This window comes from Mangifera indica, chromosome 14 (genome assembly GCF_011075055.1).
Source record: "Mangifera indica cultivar Alphonso chromosome 14, CATAS_Mindica_2.1, whole genome shotgun sequence".
NCBI classification, from domain to species: Eukaryota; Viridiplantae; Streptophyta; class Magnoliopsida; order Sapindales; family Anacardiaceae; genus Mangifera; species Mangifera indica.
This window is the reverse complement of record NC_058150.1, coordinates 14,735,670-14,750,352: the sequence shown is the minus strand read 5'-3', so window position 1 is coordinate 14,750,352 and position 14,683 is coordinate 14,735,670. Positions and strand designations below refer to the sequence as shown.

The 14,683-nt window shown below is 35.0% G+C and overlaps 1 protein-coding gene across 5 annotated transcripts; it reads right to left on the bottom strand.

Annotated features, from left to right (window-relative positions):
* Positions 1-303: 303 nt before the first annotated feature.
* On the bottom strand, positions 304-5,216 carry LOC123195472 (N-acylphosphatidylethanolamine synthase-like). Of its 5 annotated transcripts, none has more exons than XM_044609186.1 (7): positions 5,082-5,216; positions 2,668-2,794; positions 2,334-2,558; positions 2,116-2,243; positions 1,925-2,010; positions 1,012-1,149; positions 304-810 (listed from the first exon to the last, which is right to left on the bottom strand). In XM_044609186.1, exons 3-7 carry the CDS (start codon positions 2,540-2,542, stop codon positions 526-528), a joined length of 846 nt encoding a protein of 281 aa, XP_044465121.1. In that variant the 5' UTR covers positions 2,543-2,558; positions 2,668-2,794; positions 5,082-5,216; the 3' UTR covers positions 304-525. The 5 variants fall into 5 exon arrangements, with proteins under 5 accessions (XP_044465121.1, XP_044465119.1, XP_044465120.1 ...); XM_044609184.1 differs by having other exon boundaries at positions 2,334-2,549; XM_044609185.1 differs by having other exon boundaries at positions 2,334-2,544.
* Positions 5,217-14,683: the final 9,467 nt, after the last annotated feature.

The following is a 14,683-nucleotide window of genomic DNA, read 5'->3' as shown; positions in this document are numbered from 1 at the left end:
AGCTTTCATGAGCTAAAAATTCTGGATTTATAAAATAAGATCATAATCCCACAAATAGATTTAGTTATGAATGAAATTACAATTCAGTTAAAGATATAAAATGGACCATACTTCTTACAGCCTCACTTTTTGAAGATGAAACCTCTTATATAAAAACAAAATTGGGGCTTTTATGATCATTGTTTATCCCTAAACTAAAGCAACAAAAAAAAATATGAATACGTTATTTTTCTATGGCTCTTCGTCTTAATGTCAGGATTTAAACTTGTTCTTTCCACCAAAGAATAATAATGTGCTTCAAGCTCTTTGAAATTGCACTTGTCCCCTCTCCAATTCTTATCAAAATATGTGTTCTTGTTCTAAACGGTTTTTAAGAGATGCAAATCTGGAGAAGATTGCCTTCTGTTTAACTCAGACCAACTTAAGTAGAGAATCAGCTACTATTAATAGACTAACAAGAATGACAGATAAAATACAATTAACACTTCAAAAAAATGAGCTACAATAAATAAGATTTTGAACCTTTTACTTCAAAATGCTCCTACCAAAGCTTCTCAAGTTCTCCATGGTAGTCAAAATTTTATCAGAAATGGAAGAGTAAAGATATCTGCGAGCAGCTTCGTCCATTCCATGAGAGTCACTGCCAGGCCATCCCATGCTACAAAGATGTGGATCACGAGACTTGGAAATTGCCAGCTGCCTCATTTTGGGAAGGTCAAATTTTATTGGCTCCCCAACAACTATGTTAATGTGCTTATTACACAATGGAAATGGAGCCCTTCGACCAAACATAAAGTTTTCAGGCATCACCTGTGAAATCATGAAGTGTAAAATAAACCAAATCAAGGAATAATTACACATGCACCAAAGTGATATTTTAGAGCTTTTGATACTACATGCCTCTAGATAAATTATTCATAAGCAATTATACAAATTCACTCCTTGATTGAGAGAACTTAATAATTATTTTTTAACCATCAAAATGGACAGAGTTTAAGGAAAAAGCATTACCTCTTGAAAACCATGATGAACAATTGGCACAACTATTGGAGTAACTGGTGCACGATCAATAAGACTAGCAGTTCCCCATTTCAACCGCCGAATTGGTGCATCTTCTTGTGACACTTTTCCTTCAGGAAAAGTATGTAACTGCCCATAAGGGATATGAAATTAAAAATAACCTCAAAACAGCTACAAATTTGTTATTCTCAAACAAAAAAGGATTAAAGAAAAAAGATTATCACAAGTGTAAAATCTACAACAAATCAATCCATAGACTGTTAAAACAACTTAAACATTGTGAGGAACCCATAATATTAAACAAACATGAACCTTTTATATCAATATACACCAACAGACTATAAAAAAAGTCAGCTCCATGTAAATTTGGAACTTTGGTTGGCCGATCTCTCACTTAAATATAAATAGCCACAAGATGAAAAATTACTAAAAGTAGACATTATATCTGTCCAACCAATGTTCAGTGAGAAAAAGAGACTATTTCTTAGCCTGAAAGTCATTTAAAGTGAAAAAAGAACTGGGAAAACGGATGATATAGAAAGAGTAAAAAATGTATTGATTATTGAATAATATATCATGTACTATAATATCACATTATTCCCTACTCTAATATCAGTTCCACTAAGCTAAAGTTCTTCTTGATCTCACTCACATTGGATAGAATGGCATTCCGCATGTAACCTCTTGCACCAAGCATCCAATAAGGAAGAAAAGTGATAAAAGCAAAAGGAAATATATGGATTAGTCAGTCAAGATCAACCAAAATAAACCCAACAACCTATGAAAAAAATCACAAAACACTCCTTTTCTATTATAATTTTTTAAGTATAAATTAGAAGAAACCCTTAAGAAATTGAACCCAGTCAATCATAGGAGTACAAATTGTGCAATCATAAGTGCATACCCATTCTCCATCACTTAAACGCTTAATTGCTTCATTCATATGTTCTTGATAAATTCCCCCACCCCTTGTGATGGGTATGCATTTACCTGTAGCATTACAATTTTCAGTGACAAAGATGTGCAAGGAGAAGCACTCAACATGTTCAAATTCACTACAAACTTCAGATACTAATATCAGAAAACGGGACTTGCCTAATCGGAAGACATATGAAAAAGGAGGATTTTTGAAGCAAATATCTTCAGCAGCAAGAACCCATCGCGCCAACTTAGCATCCACGGTGGGAAAACCCTTGAATCCCCACATGACCGGATCATCTAAGCTGTCGAATCATTCATGAAAATAATAATAAGAAAATGGAAAAATGGTTTATTAATTAAAAAAGAAAACAAAAACAAAGGAAGAGACCGACGTGGACATGTGATTACTAACAGTGAGGAGAGGTACCCCACAAGGCCTAGAGTGAACAAGACGAATTAGTGTATCAGCATTGTGAACATAAGTGGTGTTGAGAAAATTGGCCACCGTCTTTGCAAATGCTCCAACAGCCATGAACACTAACTTTCTTGGTAATCCTCCCATGTGGTTCGCTTGTGCCGCCCATTCCATTTTTCTTCCCATCCCTACCCTAAAATCTCTAAAACTTAATCTTATCTCTCACTAATTTGTACCGAGTCACCCATAAAAATAGTACAAAAAAAAAAAACAAGTATCTGGAAGCGTAATAGCAGAATAAGATCACATACCAGTACAGCAACTTTGGTTTGAAGATGATGATTATTTTTAATGTTCAAGTAACTGGCTGGAGTCTCATTCACATTGAATCTGAAGACCTCCCCTCCTTCCTATCCTTGCCTCCCAAACCAGAAAGAGCTGCAAGACATAAATGTAATGGAAAATGAAACATGGAACCAATTTGTTGGAAACCCACTTTCAATAACTCCAATATAACTTATTGTAGGACAGAAAAACAAATGAAAACAATATAACTTATTGTGACAAAAAATTCCACAAGAATAACTAGAAGTCCCAGTGCTTACATTACCATCAATACAAGACATAAAATTAAAACCATTACACTCTAGAAATTAAAAAACGCAGGTTAATAACAAAATTGAAATGGTCACTATACATTAAAAAAAGTTGGCAAAAAAATCAAACACTTAAACACACAAAAAACCAAGGTTTATGTTTTTGACAACACCCAATCCACATTGGCACAACATGCAAGCTTCTATTACAGTCAACAATGTTATCATCACCAATTTAAAATTTCCAATAAAATAAAAAATAAGAAAAGAAACACTTAATAACCAAATCAGTACATATTACAACTATTGCATAAACAAAATGTTATCAGCACAAACTCCTAAACAGACTATAGAACAAAAAAAAAAAACCTCAAATTTGCACAAAGCTGCAGCTTAAGAATAAGAAAAGAGTCCACCACAGAACAGAAACACAACATTCAAGCCATCGCAGAAACTTAATAAGAAAAAAATATAAGACAAGAAAAAACCTAATCACAATCTAATAACTTTGGCACAACAATAGTATATTGCTTTGAAAATTAAGAGTTATTTAAGAAGTGGTTCTACCGAATCAGTGAGAACAATTGGGTAAATCCATAGGGTAAGGGATCATAAATAATAGACTTCACCACAACTGAAATGTACAAGCCACATCCACAATGTATTGAATTCCCAATCACAAGACAAACAAATTTCACAGGACTATTGATTGACCTTTTTCTAACACAAATTATGATGGTAACAAATGTGAAGTACAGGAAAACAAATTTTTATCCCAGCAGAAGTAAAACAAAAAATTAAAATTCCAACCCACATCCACAAGAGGATTAAAAAAAATATTGGAATTGTACATTTGCAATTACCCTTTCACCAAATGAAGTATGAGAAAACAGATTAAACCGTGAACAAAAAATAATGAATCCCAACCATAATGAACTGACTTTCCAATCACAACACATCAACAATACAATAGTATTGCAAGGGGTAAAACGAAGAAAACCAATGAAATATTTTCAAAAAGAATACTTAAGACATAAACATTAGGAAAAAGAGGGTCATAAGAATAACAAAAAATAAATTAAAAATTTCAGAACAGAACAACTATTTTGAACAGAATTTGAAAAAAAAACCAAAGAAATACAAATAGACCATATGCAGTAATTAAAAATAAACAATATGTCAGAAAAAATGACCTAAATTTTGTATGCAAATGGTAGAAAATCTACATGCTTTTTAATAAATTTTCCATGAACATTCAAAACCTCTTTGTTGAACACTTTAAACAAATCTTAATGAATCCTGCCACACCCTAGACCAAGCATTTAAACAATTGTCCTTCACCATAATCTTACAATTATATCTATTAATACATTTCCCCACGCCCGATTTAGTCACAACTGAACCTTTCATCCAGCAATCAGAATCAACCCCAATCATATAACAGTAACAGTAAACCACCCTTACACCCCTCCATCCCAAAAGTCAGACACACAAAAACCTCCTCCCTTTTCAACGGTTGAATCTATGTAAACCTCCAAAAAAAAATCCAATAGAAACAGTATCAAGGAAAATGAGGAGATGAAAGCAGAGATGATCATGAATACAAATAAAGATAAAAAAAAATTTGTAATATTAGCGTTCACCAGTTTGTAAAAACCACCGAGATCAGACTTATTCAATGATTAAACTAAAAAATGCGATTGGTGAAACCAAATATTCAGAACCGAAAAATAATGATCAACTCTAAAAAAATTAAGTGAAAGGAAACACTCCGAGATTGGATACCGATCCAATTGATTTTACTAATAGGGTATAGTATGAGATCAATCAATTGAAGTGAAAAAAAAAAAAACTAAAATAATTTGATCCCAAAAAGAAAAGATAAAAGAAAAAATAGTTCTGTTTTGGCATTGTTAATCAATCAATTGAAGTCAAAAAAATAAAGATAACTTTGTGACTGGGTACTGATTCGATTGATTCTATTTTCTGACATTGTTCTGACAACTAAATCTACCAATACATTTCCCTAAGTAAAAAAAGTAAAGAAACAGTCAATTAATAAACAAGGTCGGAGACCCTAATCTATTTGAACCGAAATCAAAAAGAGGAAAGAAAGAAGGAATGCTTACCTATCCATAGTGGAAGAGACTAAGTCTGAACGAATTATTTGATGATGAGGCGGACGGTGCAGGAGCAATCGTTTCATGACAAGAGAGAAAGGGGGAGGAAAAATGTGATATAGAATGACGGAAGGAAATGGAGAATGGGGGAGGATATAAAAATTTAAAAGGCCAAACAACTATTTTCCCACCAAAACTATGTTGAGTTGTCAAAGTTTCCCCCATTAACTATGAAAATATCGTTTATCCGTTCATTACCAGTTAAATTTAATAGAATCTTAACTCCTGAAAATTTAATTTTATTTTTCACCCTTAAAATTTAAAAACTAACATTTTATTCCCAAAGCCAAATTTGAAAATATCGTATTTCCCCCTTAGAGTTTAGTTTACAAATCCATTCACTTTCTTTGGTACCATCGTCGGCTGTCTCTCCCTCTCGACGATTTCTCTTCCACCGACAGCCCACCTTAACTCCGCTTCAACCCATTAGACGCCGAGAAATGTCGTCTGGGAAGAGAAATCGTCTTCCTAGACGATGAAGACGAGAAACCGTTTCGTGGCATCGGTGGAAGAGAAACCGTCGGAAGGAAGAGACTAAACCCTAGAGGGGAATGTGATCTTTTCAAACTTGGCTTCAAGGAGAAAAATTAGTTTTTTAAATTTAGGAGGGAAAATGAAATCATATTTAAGTTTATTTTTAATATTAAATATAAAATAACAATTTTACCTTTACTATCGTTAATTTTAACTGCTCATAGGTGGGTAAATGGTATTTCCATAGTTAACGAGTAGAACTTTGAGAATAAGGCATAGTTTGGGTGGGAAATAGTCCTTTGGCCAATTTAAAAAGTTTAAAGTTGGCAAATGGGGTTTTTTGGTTTAACGGGGTTTTTAAATGGGATATTAATTAAAATAGGCACCCGCATCCCCGTCTAAACCTTTTTCGGCAACAATTACTCCGTTTTACCTTTTTAAGCAAACCAACTGTTTCATTCCAAAAATACCCTTCTTCTGATTTTTCAAACGCAACGCTTACGTTCCACCGATTAATTCATTACTTTTCAATAAAATCATTAATATTAAATTACCTGAAATAAATAAAATTTATAAATTAAAAAAGAGATCAATATTTATAAATTATTTTATTCTTATATATAAAAAATATAACGGTTTTTTCTAAATTATCTATAATAAATAAAATTTATAAATTAAAAAATAAATTAATATTTTATAAAATAAATAATCGTTATATATAAAAAATGTTAAGTTTTTTTCTAAATTATCTATAATTAATAAAATGTATAAATTGAAAAGCTGATTAATTTGTATAAAATAATAAATTGAGAAAAAGATTAATTTTTATAAAATAATTGATTCTTTTATATCGAAAACGGTGCGTTTTCTTCTCAGGTTGTGCAAAGATATCTCGGAATTTGGAAAGGGGTGTTGGTGCGGGACTCTGGAAACGGGTGCGGGAATTTCTGAGAGGGTGCGTGGATGGTGCAATAGTTTCTGAAAGGGTGCGGGAATTTCTGAAAGGGTGCGACAGCTTCTGAAAGAGTGCGGCAATTATGGAAAGAGTGCGGCGGTTTTTTAAAGGGTGCGGCAATTGCGTAAAGAGTGCGGCAGCTTCTGAAAGGGTGCGTAGAGGGTGCGACAACTTCTAAAAGAGTGCGGAAAAGGTGCGATAGCTTCTGAAAGGGTGCGTTAATTGCGGAAAGGGTGTGACAATTTTTAAAAGGGTGCGGTAATTGCGGAAAGAGTGCGACAACTTCTGAAAGGGTGCGAAGAGGTGCGATAGCTTCTGAAAGTGTGTGGAAAGAGTGCGACAACTTTTGAAATTGTGCGGAAAGAGTGCGATAGCTTCTGAAAGAGTACGGTAATTACGGAAAGGGTATAATAGCTTCTGAAAGGGTCTGACAATTACGGAAAAGATGCGACAGTTTCTGAAAGGGTGCGGCAATTATGGAAAGGGTGCGGCATTTATTGAAAGGGTGCGGGAATTGCTGAGAGGTGCGATAATTTCTGAAAGGATGCGGCATTTTCTGAAAGGGTGCGACATGTTCTGAAAGAGTGCGTGGAACTGTTGGGCGCGTTGGGGCGCGTGGCCCATAACGTTTGAGTTAGAAACTAACCCTAACTTTTTATAATAACTTTAATATTGCAAATCAAAACTTCAACTGTCTCCGCAAAACCAAAATTTCTCACACTCGATTCACCGTCAGAGAACCGTTGTCGGAAAATTACGGCAATGTCGTCGGAGTCGTCTCAGTCGTCTCAGGTGCGTATTTGTTACCATTTATTCGGCATTATTCCGCATTGACACTTCGGCTTTGGCACATTGTATGAGATTTAGGTTTTCGTTTGGTTGGTTGGATGTATGTATATCGATTGGTGGTTGTTTAGGGTTTGTGATTAGTTTGCCGGTTTAACTGTGTTAGTTTTGGATGTGATTTTGCCGGATTTATTGCGTTGCGTTGGTTGATTTCACACCGTTCACACACACATTAACGCACCCTTTCACGTTTCGTCACACCCATTAGCACTTCCACGCACCCTTCACTCGTTTTGTCGCACCCATTAGCACTTCCACGCACCCTTCACTCCTTTCGTCGCACCCATTAGCACTTCCACGCACCCTTTACCAGCACTTGGACGCACCGTTCACTCGTCGACGCACCCCTTAGCAGCTCTTTCACGCACCCTTCACTCAGCCACGCACCCATTCACATGTTTGCCACACCCATTCACATGTTTGTCGCACCCCTTTGCACATCCACACACCCTTTCACATTTTGCCGCACACCTTTGCACATCCACGCACCCATGCACATGTTTGCCGCACCCATTCACATTTTTGCCACACCCCTTTGCACATCCACGCACCCTTTCACAGTTTGCCGCACCCCTTTGTACATCCACGCACCCTTTCACAGTTTGCCGCACCCCTTTGCACATCCACGCACCCTTTCACTGTTTGCTGCACCCCTTTGCACATCCACGCACCCTTTCATAGTTTGCCGCACCCCTTCACAGTTTGCCGCACCCCTTTGCACATCCACGCACCCTTTCATAGTTTGTCGTACCCCTTCACAGTTTGCCGCACCCCTTTGCACATCCACGCACCCTTTCACAGTTTGCAATTTGTTGGATTATATTAGTTATATTAGCCTTTCAACCTTTTCCTAATTTTTTTCAACATGTTGATTGCTTTTTAGGATAATGGAGTTAATGAAATTCCTGGGGAAAGGAGGTATAATGACAGCCATTATTTTTTGGGGAAGTTAAAAGTTAGAGCTCATGTGGAAACTGTCAAAGAAATCAGAAATGCCCTTACAAATACCCAGAAAAAATTGTTTAAAACATGTTGCTTCGGGCAATTTTTAAAGATGGAGACTTTGAAGCATAGTTCTAGTTTATTACATTCTGTGTTATTTCGTCAAATCAACAAAGGAGTGGTGGGAGAGGAAATGTGGTTTCGGCTTAATGGAGTGGACTGCAGATTTGGTCCTGTTGAATTTGCTTTAATAACAGGATTAAAATTAAGTAGGGAAATGGTTAAGAGGAAGGTTATAGGAAAATCCCGATTGAAATCTCAGTATTTCCCAGGTAAAAAGGCTGTTACCTATGGTGATTTAGCAGCAGTATTTAAAGAAAGAGTATGAATTGACAATGATGATGATGCCATTAAAATATCTGCTTTATATCTACTTCATTTTGCATTATTGGGATCCGATAATAGAAAAACTATTCCAGAGAATATTTTAAGTATTTTTTATGATTGGGATACTTTTAATTCATATCCTTGGGGCACACTTGTTTGGAAGATGACAGTAAAATCTTTAGGTGATGCTTTGGTAAAACAATACAATGAAGTTTCTAGATTGTATCCATCAAATTCAAATGATATCCCAATATTAACTTACGGTATACGAGGATGTACGTTAGCATTTCAGGTAATATGTTAACCCCTTTTTAATATTTCATAAGTATCAATGTTTACTCATTTATTTTAAGTATTGTATGTGTATTTGTTATTGATAGGTTTGGATATACGAGACGCTTAATAATTTGGAAAGATTTGTGGTCTGCAAATCGGTTAAGACAATACCTCGAATGTTGAGATGGAGAAGTTTAGAAGTTCCAAGCTGGGAGGAGATGGATCGTATTTTAAACTCTTCTGAAGTAAGTTCTTATGCATCTCTTCATACTGTATTAATAGTTCATTTTAAACTTCCATTAATAAACTTGATTTGAATATCTTTAGGATGTTGTCACATCTCGTATGATTGCATCCAAAGTTGAGAGGCAATCATGGTATTACGAAGATGTTATAAATGACATTGATGATTTAGAAGAATCTGATACAACTTCTGATGCACCTTCATCCCCTCCAAACATCCAACCTGATGTAACATCCCCTCCAGACATCCTTTATGGCGTTACATCCCCTCCAGATATCCAACCTACACCTTGGAGTACTCCTGTTCGTAGGTGACGAAGTTCATTTATAAGTAGTCATGTGCCCTCGCCTCAGCCAGCTGAAGAAACACATACTTGCAATATTCCAAGTGCATCTACCCGGATGGATAATGATAAATTTGATAGGCTTCAAGAGCTTCTACAAGGGTTTATGCAAAAAGTGGATGAACGACTTGAAAGCATTGATGAGTGGCAAACACTACTTGAAGCACGTCAAATATCCATAGAAGCCAAATTGACCGAGCTTCAACATAAGCACCATTCAAACCCACCAAGCCCAACTGAAGTGGTATATATATATATTTAAACTATATTATGATATATTATATTTTTGAATAATTGAATGATGTTATTTTGAAAATTGATAAGTGTTTTGTTTTTTATTTTCAGGATGAGCCAACATAAGTTCTGTTTGAGTATTTTGATCAGTTGGATACGGATATCCAACAAACAATGGATGTCACGAATAAAACTCAAACAGAGCACCTTTCCATTACTCGGAGGACATTACGTGGAAGGATAATGAAGAAGGGTAAAGCACTTCGGAGCCCATACACTGATCCTTTTGAACATCGTCGTGCACGGGCAGTGATAGGGGCATCCTGCAGAGAGGATATAACAAATCTTATGTGGGAATATTTGCAATGGTACGGAGACCCTCTCGAACCGGGATTGGGAAACACTTATTTATATGGGTCATGCGATAAAATAAAATGGTGGAAGCTATTATGTGAAGATAACCATTGGCTCATGGATCAGGTATATTAATCTTAAAAAGCCTGAAGTTACATTACTTTTATATTATTATTATTTTATTATGTTTGCTAATCAGTTTAATATTATTTAACTTTTCAGCATATCGATAGTTATTTAGTGGTATTACGACATACATTTCCATCGGCTAAATGGACTTGTGTCGAAACTTCTTTTGATGGGTGGTTACCGCATATAATAAAAGAACGAGAAGATTATAGGTTAGATAATTATCGATGGCCACGATTATTATTAGATCCGATTGAAGGGATAAATGATTCAGACCTACATAGAGGTTATATCTCATGGGCTAACGTTGATCGGGTTTGTATTATGAATCTTGATATTTATATATTATTTTGATAAAATATATTAGATAAATTTTGACTGATGGTAATGAATTCATTTTATTACAGGTTTATATTCCGATCAATTATGAATCTCAACACTAGGCATGCGGTGAATTAGACTTAAATGCTTGGACTTTGACTGTGTATGATTCATCGAAAGCATTTTTTGACTCTACAGAGAAGTTCTTAGAGGCTATGAAACGTTATTCTTATCTTCCGTCTATTATTAATGCGACCAATTATTGGGAGTCACGGGGTCTTGAGCCAAAGTTAGAACCATTGACCATCACGAGATACATAGATGTGCCACAACAAGGCACTGCCTCCGGTGACTGCGGGATATTCTCATTATTTATTTTAGAGTATCTCGCCATTGGCAGGAGATTAACTTTTAGGGCATTGAATGCTTCTGTCATGCGTTGTATGGTTGCATCCAGAATATGGAGGCATGGCGGGAATACAATTCTTTGATTTTTTGTATTATATATAAACATATGAATATGATTAATATGTTTTAGTCATATGCATATTTTGATTGATATGTTGATGTGGTTGGAATTTGGGTTGATAGATATATTGATGGATATATATATATATATATATATATATTGGAGTGCAGTTTCTTTTGAATTTGTTATATACAGATTGACAATTGTTGAAAATGCAAAGGAGATGCTGCCAAATTTTTTAAAAAATTTGGCCTAAATGATTCTGTTAATTTGATAAATTTGTATTCATATTATAATAAAAATTAATTAATACTTAATCACATATATATCATTCATATATTCAAAAATAAATATGCATAATGAAATTACTCATTTTATAATAATATCAAAACATAAATATAAAATAAATATAAATCTTTTGACTTTAGATGGGGGTATCAATCAACCAACCTTTCACATTCAAAAAATGGCAGCCCACCTTCCACATTCTAAACATACAATATTCTAAACACAACAACTATCTATCTGCTATTCTTCATCTTTCAATATTCTATTAAATATTTAAAATTTTAAACTCAACTTCATACGCAAAAACATAATAATAATTGCGGCAATTTATTAGAAACAGCAAAAAAAAAAAAAAGATTTGGAAATTGCTTAAAGTAAAGATATCCCTAAAGAAAATCATCACTTCAGCAAATTAAATCCACCATTGATAATTAACATAACCCCTCATGAAGTTTCACTTGCGAAAAGGAAAAAATTGTCATGAGTCAGAGACCAAATTATCATGAAGATGTTGTAGCCTCAGTTAAGAGATTTTTACAAACTAAACGTGTGTGCCCTTTTTGATGACATTTGCTACATTCAACTTGACGGATTTCTTCTCCTTCTGTTGGTCTTCTATTATATTCTGATGGACGACCAGAACGTCGCTGTTGCATTTGTGGTGGATTAACGATACGGATATCTTCAGGTTGTACCCATTCGGAAGAATCTCCCAAAGGTTCAACAGCCTCCTGGTAAACAGCTTTCCAAAATTCAGTTGAGTAATATTTATTTACCCAAGGATAACAATTTGAGAGGTTTTGAAATCTGGCAATTGCCGCAACATGCGTGCATGCTATCTGTGATAGTTGAAATTTTTTACAACTGCATTCTTTTGTTGTAAGATTGACTATAGCAACGGATCTACCAGAACTAAACACTTCATATCTATCAATGGTTACTGGTTTGACAATCATATTAGCTGATTTGCGAATATGATTGGCTAACTTTTCTTCAGCCCACAGAGTCAGAGGATGAGTACAAGTATCTGAAAGATATTATAACATATAAAAAATTAGAAAATGTAGATATTTAGGGTTTTTAGCTATCATACTGCAAAGAGTAACAAATTTAGGAGGTTTGTACCTGCCATATTGCAAAGCCTCTTCAAAATAAGCAGCTGCAGTGGGGTTTTCAGCTTTAATCATATGCAAAGCCTCTTCAAAATCCTCTGTTCGATAAGCCTTCACCGTTCTCCAAAATACTCCCTCCATATGTTTTGTTTGCTTGTATCGAGCACGCATATTTCCTTTTATATGATGGTTACACCAGCCATGATGTGCATTTGGAAACACCTCTCTCACAGAACGAGTGATGGCTTGGTGTCTGTCTGAGATGATTGCTAGATTAGTGAGATCGCCGATACATCTGTGTAACGCTCGGAGAAACAAGGTCCAAGTCATTGTTTCCTCCCTTCCGCCAACTCCCAATGCAATTGGATAAATTTGATTGTTTCCGTCCTTCCCCACAGCAATAAAAAGTGTACCCCAATATCGACCTTTCAGAAATGCTCCATCAATACAAATAACAGGACGATAATACTCACGGAATGCTCTAATAGAGCATCCTAAAGATATGAAAACAAATTGAAATCGATTATCTGAGTCAGTTTCAATTTGTGTAATAGTACCAGGGTTTCGTTGTTGAAGGTTATAACAAAATAGTGGTAATAATCTAAAAGACTCTTCTGGTGAACCTCTAATTTCGTTCAACGCCCAATTCTTTGCACGTCAAGCTTGTGCATAAGATATATCAATTTGAAACCTATCTGCCATATCTGTTATAATTTCTTTCGGCCTATACACACGATCCCCAGCAGTAAATACGGTCTGTAAGATTTTTCCAAGTGCCCTTTTACCTGCTTGCCTGTGATGAGGCCTTATCATATCGCGAGGACAAGTATGTGTTCCGAATTTATGTAAGACAAATACATCGCTATTACTTAACTTGCTCCCTCCCGCTTTCCATTTGCATTGTTGATGTAAACACTTTATATCCCATCTCTTCTTATTTGAGCTCGAGACCTTGAATTGATAACCATTTTCTATTGCATCTCTATATAATGTATCTTTCAAAACTTGTTTAGATGCAAACTGGTCTGTCACTTTGAATTTGTCGCGTGATGGTGCAACAGTATGAACTGTAATTCCTTCATTTTCAACATCTCTGTAAGGTTCTGGACCATTTAAAAATGGATTGCAACCAACTAAACTTTCAGGTGTTGTCACTGACGTACCAACCCCTACATCATCAACAACATTATCACACATTTCCGCACCATTATAATCTCTAGCACCCACGTTATCAAAACCACAATATTCATTTTCTTCTGGAAGGTTAATATCATTTCTTGGAATATCATCTGTTTGATAACAGCCTTCAGGTGTATCCCATATTGGTTCTGGGCCTCTTTCACCATATGCCAAGTCTTGAGAAAAAGGATTCCAACCAATATCGTTCTCAATACCATCTGTATTTATCCTGCTATTTTCTGGAACACTTTCTGGAACACTTTCTGGTATATGTTCTGGTACACTTTCTGGTTGTGTATATATGTTATCCATGGAATGAATTTCGACTGATGGATTTTATCGGATGCCTTGACGAATCTCTCGATCCAGTTGTGAATATTGCTGATAAATATCTGGAAATTCATTTTGCTGTAAAACCACTTCAAGGAAAAAAGGAGACTTTTTGCGAGACTTACATAACTGCATCATCATTCGGATATCATAATCATCTTTCAATAAATAAGGTGAATCGCTAAACTTGGTTGGATTCGGCATATAAATTTTAATTTCATTGAAACTTTGATCGATACCTAAACGAAAGCATACTCCTTCCTTAAATCCTTTGTAATTGATTCTTTTATCAGCTGAAAATAATTTCTGCAACCCACCGATATATTTGAGGTGATTACCTTCATCGTTGCGCCATTCTCCTCCGAATCCTAGCATAAACATCACTCCTACCATTCTTTCTTATGGATGGATTCAAAATCAAAAAGGTGAGATTGAAGTTATAACAAATAAAGAAAGAAAGAGATCTTTGTGAAATAACAATAATTTGTTTATGGAGAAAGTAGATAATCATAGATTTATCTACTTAATATTGCAGTAAATACTTTCATCTGCCACAAATCTACCCTACCTAAATATTAATGAAGAATTGAATTCTCTTCATATAAAAAATAATTAATTATTAACTTCTTAATAAAGGTTTAAAATTAAAAATGATAAGTTGTGCATGC